We start from the raw sequence: 17,851 nt of genomic DNA, 5'->3' as shown, positions 1-17,851 counted from the left end.
ATTTGGGATCAAGAAACCTGGAAGTATGGAAACTACTACCATAGAAGCTTCCTAAAATACATCGTACATGTAAGAAAGGAGTCTAAATGGAGTAGCCAAATGAGACAGTGCCTCACAAGACATGCCACCAAATATGACATCCAGTGCCAGAATTGTGTTATACCTTGCTGTATTATTGATCAAAGGGGCCCCATGGAAACTGCAAATATCACAGGCGATTGCCAAGGCTATTGGTTACTTTCCACAACTTGATGGGAAGATCCTATCACTGAAAGCTACACTTACATATGTCATCTTATATGCAGACATTCTAGTTATGTCTAGCTAGAAGCTAATGCTCATGGTACTGGTAGGTACCCCGCATGCTACTAGACGAGAAAGATAATCATCGTATCTCTTAGCTACAAGCCCAGCAACCTAAAACAGAGACCTGCAAGATATACTAGCGTCATGGCACCATCCTGTAATGGTACATAAGCGTGACCATGTCATGGTGGCATGAGTGTAATGGTGACATCGTGTCATGGTGGTATTAATGTGACAGTGACTTTGGGTAAGGGTGGCATAAGTGTGATGAGAGTAACCAACCACTTTACCTTTGAATTTAAAGCCTACTCCATGACATCGATCCCATACTTGAAACTGCTGAAATGACTAAGAATCTGAAACTAGATAGGTGATGGGCCCTGGGGGACCCCACTACTGTTATTCTGCCAAAAGAACACAGCAATAAAATGACTCCTAATGACATACTCCTCTACCCATAGCTTCCTTTTGCAGTAGACAGGAACTAACAAAGACACCCCCAACTGAACAATGTGCAGACAATGAGAAACAATGGAGCACTCCGTCCTAAAAAGGATGTCTTCATCAAAACCCTCAGCAGCCTTGAGAGAAACATTTCTTCTCCCTTCATAATAGATCTTATGTCCTGAGGATGCAACAGGTTCTAGGTTTTGGGACTTTCATTTTCTAAGAAATATTTAAATTCCTAAAATTTATAAAACAAGCCAATTATTGCCCCCAAAACTCCAGTAAGCAGTGATCTTTAAACTTTGTCTTCTTATTTAATAGTATTAAACACAATGTCGTGATGGTTTGAATGAAAACTGTTCCCATTACGTCCATACAGCCTGGCGTTTACTGGGAGGTGTGGTCTTGCTGGAGGAAGTACATCACTAGGGATGAGCTTTGGGGCTGCAGACGCCGTGCAGGCCCAGAGTTTGTCTCTCTTCCTGCTGCCGGTTGCTCTGGATGTAGAAGCCTCAGCTACCTCTCCAGCACCATGTGTGCCTGCACGTGCTTCCAGCCGTGATGATGATGGACTGTGCCTCTGAGCCAGAAGCAAGCCCCAGTTAAATGATTCCTTTTATAAGAGTTGTTGTGGTCATGATGTCTCCTCACAGCAATAAACCACTACCTAAGACAAGTATTTCTTTTTAAATCTAACACACATCTCATGTTATCACTTTCTCTCTGACCAGAAAGTGTCCTAGCCAGGATTTTTGTTAATGTAACACCTCCACCAGAGTGGACTGTATGTAAATCTTTAAGGCATTTTGGGATGTGAGAAGGCCCAGCTCACTAACAATGGTGCCCAGCCAGGTGCTCCTGGGTTCTATAAGAAAGCAGACTGAGGAAGCCAGGGGGAGCAAGCCAGAAGGCAGCTCTCCTCCATGGCCTCTGCACCAGCTCTCGCCTCCCGGTTCCTGCCTTGGCTTCTGATGATGATGGACTGTAACCTGTGAGCCAAATAAAGCCTTCCCTCCCCACGGAGGACCATGGTGCTTTATCACAGCAATAGAAACCCAACGGGACAGAGGGAACACAGGAAATTAATCTCTCTTCATAATTTGAATACTCAGTGCAAGTAGATTGTAATCTTGACCTTCTGTAAATAACTCTATTTTGAACAAGAAGCTGACAATTATGAAACCTGATAAACTGTCTCTACAGCTTGACTGCGATGATGGTGGTAGCTACCCAGCCAATGAGTTTGTTACAATTCACAGACGATGTTTCTTCCATCTCTCAGCCGGCTCTGGAGCTGCTTGGGACACTGCAGCAGAAGGAACACAAGTTCCAAGGTGCAGAGACTTGGTTTAAGATGAAGGTGATGTATCTGTGTGGCACACACACACCCTCGAGTGATGGAAATGTTTTGATTATTCTGAGAAATTGGACTTTTCATTCTCTCATCTGTATCATTTCTATTTCCTCCAAGCAACCTCTTTGTCCCACTGTCTTTTGACAAAGTCTTTAATACAGGGCTTTCTTACAGCAGGGAACCTATGATCACCCTCTAGTTTACCCAAAGGCGAGGGGTTGGGACCTTGTTCCGGCAGGCCTGATCCTGAGGTGTCTGTCAGTCAAGGCCAAGCATCTGATGAAAGCTCAGCTCTGCTCTAAGGTTCTGAGAGCAGACTCCTCCCTAGCGGCAGAGACGACCACTCTAATCTCACACAAAGATAGAAATAAGCAGTCACACTGTATAAAAGCAGATGTCTGCTGCTGCCATCGGGTTGAAGTGAAATTTATTACAGTAGGTAGGCATTTTAAATAAAGCACAAACTCAGTGCAACTTACTATACTCACACTGTGTGGCTACTCTAACCAACTCTAACCACATTCTCAAATATTTCAATTCATCACATCAAGAGAAAATCCGGAATGCACTGATCAGTCACCCTATGGCCATCTCTCCCTCGTACCTGACAAGCACAGCTGCTTGCTTCTCCCTACAGATCTGCCTATTCTAAGGCTTCCTACCTGTGCCATTGCACAGAATGCCATCTTCTGTGACTGGCTCCTTACACACAACTTAATGTTTTCGAGTTTCACTCATGGTGTGCATGTATCGGCCTTTTTACGGCTGTATAGTATCCCAGTCTGTGGGAATGTATTTTCTTTCTTTATCATCTGCTGCTGGACTTGGACTGTTTCCAGCCTTTGGCTGCTGTAACAAGTGCTGCTGGCCACACTTGAGCTATCTTATCAACCTGGGCTGGGCTGGCTGGCTCACTGGCTACGCATCCAGCTAGCTTCAGGTTTCAAAACTTGTTGCTGTGTTCTCGCTTCTCATTTTTCTTTTTGTCCTTGTTTCTATTCACTCATGTTTCTACCTTTTTTTTTTTTTTTTTTTTTTTTTTTAGAATTTCAGAAATAAGAGGAAGGATGAAATCTACAAGTTCTATCAGTCCAATTTGAATGGTCTCATGCAATGTATTTACTATAGGAGATACAACCATTTAGTAGAGAAACAATTGTTTTCAATAAGCTGATAAGGAGATGTCTGTATGAAGGTCATTTCAGATATGCTTTAATGCTTCTAAAATGTTATGATTCTGTTATATTCTAACACAGCCAATTAATACAGGATTTATATCAGTCTGTTTTCAGTTGCTATAGCAAAATAGCTGACAGTGGGTCATTAATTGTAAAAAGAGGCTCATTTAAATTCAGTTCTCGGTTTTAGAGTTAGAAAGCCTAAGATTGATTGGCCTCATCTGTTTGGCTTCTGGTGAGGACAGAATGGATTACAGTATGGAAGAAAGGGAAAACAAAACAAAATAAAACAAAACCAACCATGGCATGCAGAAGGGGCAAAGCACACTGCGGCCTCCTTGTATATCAATGAACTCTCATGGCAAGTCACTCACTACAGAAGACTGTGTTTACCCTGCTGAAGGAGACAGCCTTCTGGGTTCAAACACCCAGGACTAGGCCCCAGCTCTGTAAGGGTCAAGCATTTATCAACATTGCCATACCTTGCCAAACTTCTAGTACTTTAATCCAGGGAGAACACACATCCAACATATAAAAGGGTTTAAAGGTAAAAATCCATACCTACGTGCTGAGGTTTGAAATAAAGTATGAAATCATCCTGGGCATCAAGTACTAGGAACAGCAAAATGTTAGACAACAATGAGACTTGAAAAGGGACATGGCCCCTAGGAACTACAGCAGGAGACCAAGCTTCTTTGACTGTTTTCCTTAAAGGCAGACACTGAAGACCTGAGTGGCTTGTAAGATGCTTTTGAGTCAGAATAAATTAAACACTATCACTTCCACACAGGTGTGGTCTGAAGGAAGGCATACTTGTAGTGAGCCACGACTGAAGCCGCTGCCAGTTAACATTCCGAAATCAAGCAAGAGAACCGAGCACTGGCTGTCTTTTCCTCACACTCTACCTTCATAGGGCAGTGTTGGACACTGTATTCTGTTTTCACCTGTGACTCTACGACACTGGTCATCTTCATGGGCCAGTAGTTTCATTAGCAGCTGAGAAACCCAAGGGACTGTTGTTGTGGTTTGCCCTGGAGTTAACTGTATTTTGATGCTAATTCCACCGCCCTAAGGACAGAGGCCTAGTCACATACTCAGGACTCAGGTGACTTCACCAGAACCTTTGCCCCATTTAATTTGTAAAATACAGGTGAGGGCAGGTACAGGATAGAATGAGGCCTGTCATTGGACGAGAAGGAAGGATGGGTGGGAGAAAAGTTTGAAGAAAGAGGAGGAGACAGGAATGGAGAGACAGGGGACTGAGGGTAGCCACAGTGGAGAGAACATGGAGGCTGATGTTAAGATTCACTCTGTCTATTTACAGGTTGTTATGAATGTTCTTCAGGGATGGACGTGTACAGGGCTTTGTATGTTTAGGTGGGCAATCATATCTTATCAATTGGATCAGAGGTTATTGTATTGTGTGGTCTTTCATGTAGTGATTTAAGTGTAAGAAAGGGTGCAGCGGCTAGAGACACTGGGCAGCCATGGAGTTGGGATGTGTACTTCTGACAAGGTATCTACCAGATATCTTGGGGCACTACTGTGCCAGACCTAGAGCGGGTAAAAAGACTGTTTTATTTTTTATATTTTTACAACAACAGACTGTTGCCTCCCCCAAATTATGGCAAAAGTATTCTTCCCAACACTGTGTTAGAAGAGAAAGCCAAAATGGGCAATTACCTTTTACTTTCTTTTTTTTTTTTTTTTAGATAAATAAAGCTATCATTTATTCAGACAGTCTAGACACAAACATTACAAGCACACTCACAAAATATATAGCCTCTTTAAGCCTTAGTTTCTTCATTTGTAATGTGGTAAGAATGGTTATGTCCCTGGGCAACAGTGACGATAGTGTGCAGTGTCTCCCGAACTCTGGGTAGGAAAAACTAGTCTGCAGGTTCCCTCTGATGACTTCCCTCTCCTAGCACTGGTTCCAAGGCAAGCACTAGGAGATGGGAAAGAGGCTGAGCTGTGTGATAGGGGAGACAACAGCAAAAGAAGCAAGGTTTGAGTTTTAGAAGATAATTTAGCCAAGGAAGTGTCTCATTCCAACAATCAACTGAAAAGATGCAACAGGGTCTTTTATACTAAACTTTGTAAAGCTTTAGATCAATGCAAAAACTTTTCAAAAATTATATTTCCAGATATAGAGCTAAAATTCTAAAAGTCAGTGAAAATATTTAAGCACAAATATTGAAACTTCAATTTCTAAGAGAGTGGCATAAATATTCCCCATTGTATAGAAAATATATCCAGATGTAAAATTTTATTTATTCCAATTACCTTGCCTAGATTTCTCAAAGTATTTTAATTTTCTATTACATAATTTTAGCTACTCCACATCCTAGACATCGAAGCAGTCAAGTGCGAATGAAAGGCAGGCTTTTTAGAGCACCACGTTTAGAGCACCGCGTCACCATGAAGCCTCATTCAGGCCCAGAGGATGCTCAGTTGCCAAGTGTTTAGGAGGAAACCAAGCGTCTGTGCCTTACACACTGGCTCTGCATTATGTTTATGTCACTGACTGCCAAGAAAATGCTACAATAATTATTTCATAATCGTTTTATTCTCCTTATATTGAGCTCTGGCATTTAATAAGACTTTTTCCTTTGAATTTTCACTATTTCTGGAGTACTTCGAGGTATTTAAAAGCAGAAGAGTACTGTTGCAGATGAGGGCAGGCACAAGATAAGGCAAGGCCTGTGATTGGGCAGTGAAAAGGAAGGCAGGCTGAGAATTTTAGAGATGGGACCGAGAGTACGATGAAGAGAGAGAAGAACCAAGGTGGAGGAGGAGAAGGACAACCCAGATCTGTGGCTTTAAGTAGCCACAGGTAGCTGTGAATATCTTATAAGGAATGGATTATTATAGAATAATTTGTCTTATCTAGGTGGGCAGTTTATATCAATATCAACGGGCTCTCAGTTTATTGTGTGGACATTTTGTGGGGTGAGAATTTACTGATATAAATCTGACTGTTAAATTACAAGCCTCTAGAGTTTTGATTTTACCGGGTTACTAGGAATTGTGACTGAGCAGAATCAGCAGCAAGAGAGCCAGGAGATAAGTGGTCATTGCATGGGGCTGGCTGGCATGGCAGCAACCACCAAGGGAACTAGAAGGGCAGTCGCCATGACGCCAAGATCACCACAGGGTCCAGAGAATAGCCAGTGATAGCATGCCGTGGTGTCTTGTTGTACTGTTGCTCACCGTTTTCATAATTTCTAGTATTGGTCTAGTCTACAACTTACAGAAGTACCAAGTCTTTACACGGGGTGACGCTTTTGCATTTTCATGGCTATGTAAAATACTTAGTTTGTCACATTTACAGATCTAAAATATCTCAGTCCCATGTTGTGTGATTGTCACAGCTTCTCACCTGCACTTCTCAAGTTAGGGTCCAGCCCCGGCATCTCCTTGTTAGCTTCAGGGCTGACACTGTAGATAGAGGCCCCTGCTTCACTCACGATGCTGAGAAGACAGAAAGCGGGAACATTATTTTCTAAGCCATCCACCTGGTCGAAGAGAACACATGAAGAAACTAGGCATTACAGGAAGAGCCAGACGACAGCCACAGCATGGACTGCCCACCACAGACCGTAGCACTGAGGTGTGCTTACCTAGATAAGCTGTGCTTTTCTGTATAGCAGACACAAAGGCTCACATCCAGGACAAATTTATTTACCTACAAGAGCATCTAAATGAACATAATGAATACCTTCCCCTAATGTCAACTTTAAAGTTGCCAGAATACATTCAGCTTCTCTCCTATTTAGTGGGCATTCCTGACTGACATTTATGATTTCCATCTGAATTAACAGTCATTGGTGTGGTCGTCATGCAGCAAGAACCATTACCATAAACACTACTCTTCTATTACCTGGTTATATGTATGGCACATATGTAACAACATACATGGAAAGGGAAGGTCAGGCCTGCCTGCCAATCTCCTGTCAGGAGGGTCAGTACTGTAAGCTCTCCCCTCAGGCAGATACTAAAGGAGTCGCTCATCATTCACTTAACCAAAGCACCACATAGATCACCCTCTTCCCTTCCTGTGGCCCCCAGTGCTTTACAAACTACAGTGAAGACACTCGTGCAGATACGGTTGTACAATGTGGTTGGCAAGCATTTGCCTAACTAAACATTTGAAATTATGACATAAAAGCAACCACAAGACCTTCACTCTGCCAAGTGACCATCAGGTGTGCAGAGTCAAGGAGACTCGTGCCAGTGTTAATTTTTATTCCTCCTTTAGCAGCCTCTTTCATCTGAGCTCCTCACACTCCTCTCCGACCATCCAAGACGCACTCAGAGGACCTCTAACATACTACTACCCTTTGCTAGTAATCAAATGCTAGTAATCAAATGCTAGTAATCAAATGCTAGTAATCAAATGGAAGCCTCTTTACTGAAATGTGACAACTGTAAGTCACTAATGCTTGAGATTACTCTAGAGAAGTGGCTCTCAACCTGTGGAGTGGCAACCCCTTTGGAGGCCAAAGGGCCCCAGAGACCATTGCTCTGGGGTCTGATGACAAGAAGCAGGAGCCCTGCTGCCGAACAGCACGGTCGGTCTTTGTTCCCTTCTGAAGCACAGAGAAAGGTACTCCAGAAAGACGCTCATCAGTAAGTTAGGTCCTACTGACAGGCAGACACCATTCAAGGTTACAGCTGACGAACAAGTAGGCTGGGTGTATCCTAACCTGCCTGGTCCCCAGGCACCAGCTCTGGACAAGCACAGCTGAGCTAACAATCTACACGGCTTTCACTAGCAGGGCAGCTCAGTTTTGTGTAGCGCCTCTCCAAAGATCCACTTTCCCAGCAACAGCTCCTATGAACTCCTACCTCTCCCAGGTCTTCACCTAAGACCCAAAGAGAAAGGGAGTTTGTTTTCTTTAGAACCCTAAAGCATGTTCAAGATCAAATGAAACTCCTTAACTTGAAAGCAAGTTTAAACTAAAAGGAATTGTGCTTTTCCTTCCAACATAAGATCCAGGTTATTCTATCTTCTACTCATAATGACGACAGATAAAATAGAACAAAGTGTAGAAAACGCAAGCTGATGAAATGGGTCAACAGATTAAAGTATTTGCCACCAAGCCTGATAACCAACCTGAGATCAATCCCCCAGAACTCACAGAGGACAACAGCACTAGAGACTACTGGTTTCTGAAAAATGTCCTCTGACCTTACTAATGTGCAAAGACACACGTGTCTGCATTGTCTCACAATAACAATAAGTAAAATAAAAAATGTAAAACCCATGGATTGAAGAATCTTCGTGTGGCACAGCAAGATGAAGCTGATGTCACTGACTAGGAGGGACATCAGTTTCCATACAGCAGTTTTCTAACTGGCTTCTGAGTGACTAGGCAGCGAGACACAGGTTTAAACTATATGTGAAATGCTGTTTATGCCTACATATCCCTAGGGAAATGGGTTGGAGCTTACACTGGCTAGTTAAGAAAGTTCATAATCTCCAAAAGGGTTATGACACTACCACGGAAGAAGACTATTCAGGAACCAGCTCCAGAAAGAGCCACCTCAGCACAAACCAGCATGCGGGCTAATAAAGTCCTTTCTAAAAGTGTTAACTATCCACAAAATGTAGCCATTATTAAAAGAAAAGAATGTTTAAAAAAAAAAAAACCTTCTCACAAATGCACTTTATATCATTTCCAGAAATTTCCAACGTTACAACTATTTAAGTGAAGGGAACTTAAATGGTAAGCTAAAATTTTAATTAACTGCCTTTAGTAGTCGGGTACCTGAGAATTTGCCAAGTGATTCACTTTCTCTTGGAGGTTATAATTCTCAACAAACTGAGAGGAAACTTTTGCAAAGAAAAATACTCAGATAATAAATATTCCTCCAAATTCCACACTGCCACTTCTTTTAAACAGAGGAATACGAAACAGATGTAACACATTGCACCCAAAGATTTTATATTAACAATAATATTAAATCAATACAAAATGTAGTAAATTTCATATGCCATATTTGCTGAACAGTGTGGACCCAATAAACGGTCAAATACTAATCATGGGTCAGAAAGCTAAAGGACCTAAAGGAAGATTACTCAGATATAAAACACATATGGCCTACGATGCATATGTACCTAAAATCAAAACGAATGGGAGGGAGGCACGTCTTACCCAGGGGACTTACTGAGGACAAAGCTATCAAAGTCCCTCTGCAGCTTTCCGTCCTGTCCCAAGGCCAAGGGCAGACACTCAGCAGGACCCATGTCAGACTAAGCAGGCACCTTCTGTTTAGGGGAAGCCTCCCAGTCAGCCACAGGGAGCTATGCTGACGGCCTGTAAAATTCAGGCATATGAAGAAGACAACCTCGAGCCTTGTGAAAGGTCATCTGCCAAGATGTGGGAAGTGTTATAGTTAAAAAGCAGAGTTCTCTCCAGGATTCTAGCCTTAGGATCATAGCAATCTTTATTTATTTGAACATAAGGCCACCGGGAGTAATCAGGACTTATTACTTGGGGCAATTTTAAGAGAGAAAGTTGAAAATGAACTAATGTTTTAACACTCTCGGAGTATACCAACATTCCTTCTAATTATCCAGCTGAGACAGAAACCTGAGCAGAGACATCCGACATCCGACATCTTGCACTTGTACTCTAGACTTTCAGAAGCTCACATGGAGCTCCACTTCCTCAGATCCACATGCAGCACACTGAGTCTCAGGTAGTAAACAGGTAATTTTAGAAACATTTTACCAAAACAGGATTTTGGGGTTGTCTGTGTCTCTTTATGTTAAAAAAAAAAATTCAAGCTACACCCTCAAAAAAAGTCAAATATCTACAATATAGAAACAATTATTTTCAATTCACTAAAAAAAAAAAAATCTCCCAAAACTCTCTAAATAAAAATGCTACATTTTTAAATACTCAAAATCCAATAATGTTGCTTATATAAAATATGCCATAAATCAATAATTGATTCTTTTTTTTTAAAGAGATACTTCAAGTGTGGAATTCACATCTCTTAGCTTTCACATAATAGCCTAAATGTTGATAAAACCTTCCTGGCCAGGTCTTGAGTACTTACTTGTCTTAGTGACTGGGTGCCTTGACTTTCTTCTTTACAAAAGGAAGATGAAAGAGCGAGGTCCCGGCATAAGAAAGGGCTGGCTTGCTCTTGCTACCGACAGTTTTCACTTCAAAGGCTGTGAAGCTCCTGCATGAACAGCTTCTTCTCTCTCCATTCTCCAAATACAAAAATAGCTTTGCTGTCTCCTCTGATATTAAAATAAATTACTTCCTTCCTTATGTTAATGGAAGAAATAATTTGCTTAAGTAAAAATGTAATGACTAAGATTTAAAAAACAAACAAAAAATCAAAAAACACCTGCCAGGGCAGAATTCTTCCCCTGATACAGACTGGTGTCCTTCTCCTTCTTCCTAAGAATGTAGTTCCTTCCTTTTGCCCTCCTTAAATGGACGTATTACACCTCTGCTGTACTGAAAAGCTAACATTCCACTCAAGTCTTCAAAACAGCGTCTTCAAACACAGTTCTTTCAACTTTCAGGCCAGAAATGTCCTCTAATCTCAGTACTAGGAAGCGCCAAGTCTCTGATTCCTGTGCCTTCTCTTGTACTCTTCCTGCTCTTTGCTGTCTGGTCACTTTTTATTTCATCTTACTCACTCTGTTTACTGTAAAAAAGAACTGACACGCAGTGACTGTCTGCTCTGCCCGTGAGTGAGTCTGTTAGGAAGTATGAATGGATATCGGCTTATCTCTTAGAACAGGTAATAAACCTAAAACTCAAAACCCACAAACAGAAGGGGTTGTAGGGTTGAATGTTAGGGAACATAACCAAGCTCTCTTTCTTCAGTGGAGCTTACAGAGCTTCTGAGCAGGGAAGCACCCAAGCTGGGCATGGTGACTCACACCGCGCCTTCAGCAGTGGGAGGCGGAGGCAGCAAGACCACAAGTCAGTCTAGGCTGTACAGGAAGGCCCTGTCTCAAGAACCAAACAATCAACCAGTCAACAGCAAAAACAGTGGTAACCTGCTGATGATCAGGAAGACGATGGAAAAAAAAAATCAAATACTGGCAGGGATATTTAACTTTAAAGCTTGATGGTAAAATAAAAATGCGAGTAAAAATTACAAAAACTATCCTTTCTTCCTGATCCAGAAATATATTTCTAGAGTTAATATGAAATAAAAGTAAGACAACACAAAAAAATAAATAAATTTTGGTTCAGAAGGGACCAAAAGTAAATGAAAATCTAAATGCCTATCACTAAAGATTCAATGAATGGAAAGCCAGCTTGTCAATCAAAATTATCATCCTAAGAGATTTTGATTTCATGTAAAATATTCATGATAAATTAAGTGAAAAAAAGTAACAATAAAACTGTATTACCACAATAAATTTAGCTTCAAAATATATATGAAACAAAGAAAATTGTTTCATGTAATATGTGAATAATACCTAAACAAAAATTATTCCTTTTATTTTCCACAATACCCAAGTCATATTTTTGTAATTAAAAAACAAACTTCAAATGTAAGTATAATTGCTAACTAACAAGGAAATCTGTTATTAAACAATATCCAATATTTTGAATGTACCCAATTTTAAATTATTCCATTTTGACTTTACTTGGGACAGACAAATTTTGTTGGTAATGACCCCTGAACATCACCTTTAGATTACTGTAGGCATGGTGTTTTCCTGGCTCCTTAAAAGGAAGCAGAAACCTCACGTTGTCAATCTCACACAGGCCAGATGAGAAGCAAATGCATTAAGGCATCTTTTATAGGGAAGGACTAGTTACCTGCCCCTAAGTTTCCAGGGCTAACATATCCTCCGTGATCAATTGGCCCAACTGGCTCACTGCTCACAATGTTAACTGTTAACGTTAACGTTAACTGTTAAGTGTTAACTGTTAACCCACTCCAAAGCATGCCAGGAAGGTCAGCAAAGAAAGCACTCAGAAAGAACTAGAAAGCAAGCACACTTCACCTCTGCATGGCAGCTGCATTTGCCTTTAGGTGTGTAACTCCAGCACCATCTGGTGGCAGGCAAGATGGGAACAATTCCTCAATTAGCAGTTGGGAACGTCTCAGCACTATTCATTTTCCTGAGAACAACATCGGCAACAGTGCAGTCACCATGCAGAGGACCCTCCACAAGCCAGGGCAGGTTTAGAGTCTGCACATGTGAACCTCCATGCACTCCCAGGTACATATCCTTCCTATCAGATATCCTTCCTACAGAGCAATTTCAACAGAACCAAGTTCCCTGGTTAATTTTCCTGCATCTCAGCACTGCATGGAAAGCACACTTCATAGGCACACTTTAAGAGGCCTTGAAGGGGCGGATCCAAATTCCCAACTGTCCAGCAGAACCTGCACTTGGAGCCTGAGGTTCCTAATAGCACTAGCAACAAATCCTCTCATGCTATTCACAAACAAAGAACAACAAAACAAACAAAGAAAAACCATGCACTCTGCTTGTGCCTGTCATCCTGTCATCCTAATATGTGGGCAGTGGGGGCAAAATGTGCAGGAGTTCAAGGTACACCTTGTCAGTATTGTAAACTGGAGCCAGGTCTAAGCTGCTTGGTCTTTAAAGGACGGGAGACGTGTGCAGCAGGTAGCACCTGTTGCTCATCCAGAGGATGGAATTCAGTTCCCAGCACCCAGCGGTTCTGAGGGACCTAAAAGTACACGACACCAACTCATATAAATAAAAATATGAATAAAAAAATCTGTATTTTTAAAAAGAATCAAACAAAAAAGCCTGCATCTAGCAAAGCCTGCATCTAGCAAAGCCTGCATTTAAGCAAAGACCCCGACTCAGAGCATCACAGGCTTCTGTTCACCCACCGACCTACGTCATGTCTCAGTGTGTTAAAACAGCACAGGCATCTACTACTGTCTGTGGGTCAGACTGATCCCGTGAGAACGCCCTCTGAGGTGTAAGCATTGCAATGGGAGGGGCAGGGACAGAAAGCCCTGCTTTCTCCTGTGTGCCTTCTACAAGGAGTATAGCAATTCTCCCCTCCACATCTTCATACTCCTTCATTTTGAAAAATCTTTCATCCCCATCCCACCTATGTATGAAAACAACTTAAAATTGTTATAAAAAGCACATGACACCACTAAGCACACCACAGGGCCAGCCATAAGGCGAGGCAAAGGCCCTGCTAAATGCAGGACAGGAAGAGCAGCTCAGCTCCAGAGTCAACACTGGCATGATACAGGAACACAGAGGGCAGGACGCCCTGAGAGCTTGGGGATGCTTCATGTCTAGCATTTGAACATTTGTCACCAGCACTCTGAAATGTGTGGACCTGAAAACCCAACATCCAACCTGCAAGTCCTCCCCACACCTGAAAGTATAATGACCCCCGATTAACAGTTAACTCTAAGACAGAAAATTCATAGTACTCAGTCTGTACACATTGCAGTAAATAGTAAAAACTGAAGACCCCTTTATCTCACACTAGTGCGGCACCACAGGGTCATTGCGGGTATCTTTATCTCAGCAGCTCCACGCTGCCCAGACCCAGGCAGTCCCTGAGCCGATCCAGCGATCCAGCGTGGCCCCTTGTCACGCTGGCCCCTAGAGTTAGTTCTGGCACCAGAGGGCCTTATGGGACTAACCATAATTCATCTCTGCTCTCTACTAGCTGTGAACTCTCTGGTTCTAGCTACCTGGTAAAATCAGGGCTCTGGAAGTCCAGCATGGGGCTGGCCTATCTCAGTTCCCTGCCACGGACTCTGCTCACACTCTCCATAGCTGCCCCTGGTAGTTAAGGTATAAATTTCCAACTACACGGTGAAATTATGACTTATAAACTACCCACCTAGATAAGATAAATTGACCTATAGAAATCTATCCTTTAAGAAATATACATAACTACCTAGGGCCATTCAAGACTTCCCCGATCTGGGTCGTCCTTTCCGTCTCCATCTTGATTCTCCCACTTTCCCTTCTCTCTCACCTTAGAAAAACTTTGTCCCCACCTTACGTTTTTACTGTCCAGTCATGGCCTTGACCTATCTTGTGCCAGCCCTCACCGGCATATAGACATCAACCTACATGTACTTGATCATGATAAAAGATTAGCTGCATTTTCTTATTCCAATTTGATTTTAATTTACAGAGACATGGGTCTAAATGTTCATTGAGAAAAGTCTGCTTCATTCATTTTATTTGTTAAAACCTTAAATATATCTTGGTTAATTTGCTTGTTGCTATAATAAAATACCCAGTCAAAAGCAGCTAACGAACTTACTGTGGTTCTCGTTTGGGGCACTGTCCCTCATGAAGGGGGCAGTCCTGGAAGCCAGCACTGGAAGCAACAGAGGCAGCAGTGCATTGGCAGTGTGGAGCAGAAGGGGACACAAGCTCAGCCAGCTTCTATGTAGTCCAGGATGCAAGCCCAGGAGACTATGCTGCCCTGTGTTAGGTGTGGTCTTCCCACCTCAACTAACCTAATTAAGATAACTCATCTCCTAGGTGACTCTAGGCCCTATCAGCATGACAGTCAGTTTACCATCACTGCATGAAGGAGAATCTGTCTACTAATAAATAAGCATGTGAAATCAGGTTGCTATAATCATTCTCAGTGAAACTTATTCCAAATGTTCTTTATCGTGTAGCCAGACTTCAGACACTCAGAATCTCAGACAAACAAAGAGAATGTTGTATTCTAACAGCCCAGTAAGAGCTGGATAAACCACTGCTGAGCCGTAAGAGCTGTAGCTAAAACATTACAGCAGAACACTAAACAAATGAGAGAGAGAGAGAGAGAGAGAGAGAGAGAGAGAGAGAGAGAGCGCGCACAAGTCAGAGTGGGCGGGGAAATGTAATTTAGAAGAGGAGAGAGTCCAGGTGGTGAGTCCAGCAGTCTCAGCACTAGGGAGGCCGAGCAGGGAATCAGGGGTGAGGATGGGGTCAGCCTGGGCTATAGCTGACAATGTCTGAGAAACAAAGAACACATGAACTAGGGGCATACTGCAAGAGAAAGAAGGCAAGATATAGAGGAAGAGAGGGTTTGCAACAAAAGCTCAGCTCTTTCATCTACAGCAATAAAGTTTGCACCACACTCTTTAGTTAATGTCAACTGCTTACAACCCCAATTCCGCAGACAAGTGGCCTGGAGTTACCATTTCCATGTTCTGGCTCCCATTCCTCTTTTTCTTCCCCTCTTTTACAATTGTTTTATCTCACCAAAAGGAAGTTAGGCCTCCTCAAAGGGGTCACACATACTTCCCCAAACCCCCAAATAGGAAAGACTCTAGGTACAAATCAACCTACCACTTTCCAAGAGCATCCAGGTTGGATCGCCAGGCCCTTGTGGAGCAGCCTCCACCATCAGAATCCCTTCTGGCTACCCAGCCAATGCTGAAAAGCATCCCCAAAGCACAGGACGTGTATAAGCTGTGCCCCAGGGCAAGCCTCTTTGCAAGTGTGGCTTAGAAGCAGCACCTGCCCAGTGGAGCTGGGAGAGGATGCGAGCTCAGTCCAGCCATGCTCCACTTCCTTATCGACAGCCACATCTTCACTTCTGCAGGATCACTGCACACTGCCGGCTCTGCTACATTACACTGTGTAAATATTTAGGAGAAATAATTCCTTCCAAGGATCTAAACTTCTACCGTTGTTATGGCAAATGAACCTGTTTATGCTGTGTTTGTTAATAAAGGCAAGCCTAAAAGAGCACAGGAACTTACTAACATGTGGTAGACAAACATTACAATCATACAGCTTCTTAGGGGGACACACCAAGAACATGAAAGAAGTTTATTTTTACTCACATTGCCCTGTGATTTCCTTTAACTCTACTAGAACAACCCTTAATTTAAACCTTTCTTGCAATTACAGGAACAGCGTAGATTGAATGTACAAAAACTAGGTAATACTCTCCCCATATCTCCAATGAACTTCTCTTGATTCTCACAATTCAGCCTGCATCAGAATCAGCAAGAAGGCATGGTTAGACACAAGTGGCTCGACACTCACCCTTAGAGCTTCCACTACAGTGAAACTGAGAATCTGCACTGCTAACAAGTTCCTCGGCAGTGCTGCTGCTCTGGTCTCGGGAGCAGTGTTGGTTTAAGGTTCATCAGGCATCCTGGTTTCCTATTGCTCTGATAAAATACAACAACCCAGGCGACCGATACAAGAAAATGGTTACCTGGGTTTATGCTTTCAGAAGGTTATAGTTCGTTGTAGCCAAATGAAGACATGTTGGTAGGAAGCAGAAGTTGAGGACTCACATCTTAAGCCACAACCAAGACAGTTTACCTGGAATGGCACTTAGGCTTGAAGCCTCAAAGCCCACCCTTACTGATACACTTCCTCCAGGAAGGCCACACTTCTTAAGCCACCAACTGGGGACCAAGTGTTCAAATGCCTGAGCGCATCAGAGGCGTATATCATTTAAACATCACATTGAACTGTAATTTACATTTCAGTAACTTTTAGTAAATGCAGAATCATACTTAAATCCAAGGTCAGAATGCTTCTATCTGACAGGTTCTCTGTAACTACATGTGGGTTCGGTTCTCACTCAGCTGCCCTGGCTCCCCTAACGTACCTTGTCTACATGCCTGCATTTTTGGGCACTTCATATTAACGTAAGCATACAAAGCGTGGCCTTTTGTGCCCATCTTATTCAATGTGCATGTTCTAGTGTCTCCTTTATTCCTGAAATATATCACTTTTTAAAAATTCTGGGATTGGCTAGATCTGCTTTGTTTGGTTTATGAATATTTACTGCCACAACACTTTCACACCCTTATGCATGCAAGCCATATACTTCTTATCTTGAATGTATTTCTCAGGAGTAGGAACACTGGGCTGTAATCTTTAAATCACTTTTCAAGAAATCATCTAGGTACAATGTATGACACACTCATACCCTTGGCAATACTTGGTTTTTGGTTTTGTTTTGTCTTTTTACCAAAACCACTGTATTGGCTACAACAGCAGCAGCAGCAACAACAACTACTACTACTGCTGCTGCTGCTGCTGCTGCTGCTGCTGCTGCTTCTTCCTCCTCCTCTTCCTTCTCTTCTTCCTCTTCTTCCTTCTCATCCTCCTCCTCCTTCTTCAGTAAAAGGAAATCTTTAGCACAGCTTTGTGGTACAAACCTGTAATCCCAATTACTTGCAAGGGTGAGGCAGGAGGACCACAAGTGAAAGGTTTACAGAGGCCGGCCTTGTCTCAACATAAAATGTGAAGACAGAGCTGAGTTACCACTCAGCGGCACTGCACCTGTGTGAGGATGAGGACTTAAGTTCAGTCCCAGGACTTGTGGGAAAATTTGTTATTCATTTTGAACTGGCTTGCCTCCTAATTAATTAGTTTTAAATATTCTTTATTCTAAATACAAATTCTTTAACAGATACACAATTTATAGTTTGCCTTTTCATTCTCTTTAGAGTCTTGAAATACAAAAGTTTTTAAGTGTGATGAAGTCTGGGACTACACTTTGAGAAACATTGTTCTAAAGCCTCAAAAATGCAAAAACAAAACAAACCACCAACTGCTTGAAAAGTGTGCAATCTCACGCTC

At 42.3% G+C, this 17,851-nt stretch overlaps 1 protein-coding gene across 2 annotated transcripts in view; it reads right to left on the bottom strand.

Moving 5' to 3' along the window:
- Nucleotides 1–17,851, bottom strand: part of Srbd1 (S1 RNA binding domain 1) — a 189,062-nt gene that overhangs the window by 88,978 nt on the left and 82,233 nt on the right. For both annotated transcript variants that reach the window (NM_001399769.1, XM_087552978.1), the window contains exon 15: nucleotides 6,668–6,759. In NM_001399769.1, coding sequence (NP_001386698.1) covers nucleotides 6,668–6,759 — 92 coding nt within the window. The remainder of the gene's footprint in view (nucleotides 1–6,667; nucleotides 6,760–17,851) is intronic.

The sequence above is a fragment of the Rattus norvegicus genome, chromosome 6, assembly GCF_021556685.1.
Source record: "Rattus norvegicus strain SHRSP/BbbUtx chromosome 6, alternate assembly SHRSP_T2T, whole genome shotgun sequence".
Classification (NCBI taxonomy): Eukaryota; Metazoa; Chordata; class Mammalia; order Rodentia; family Muridae; genus Rattus; species Rattus norvegicus.
This window is presented reverse-complemented; position numbering and strand designations above follow the sequence as displayed.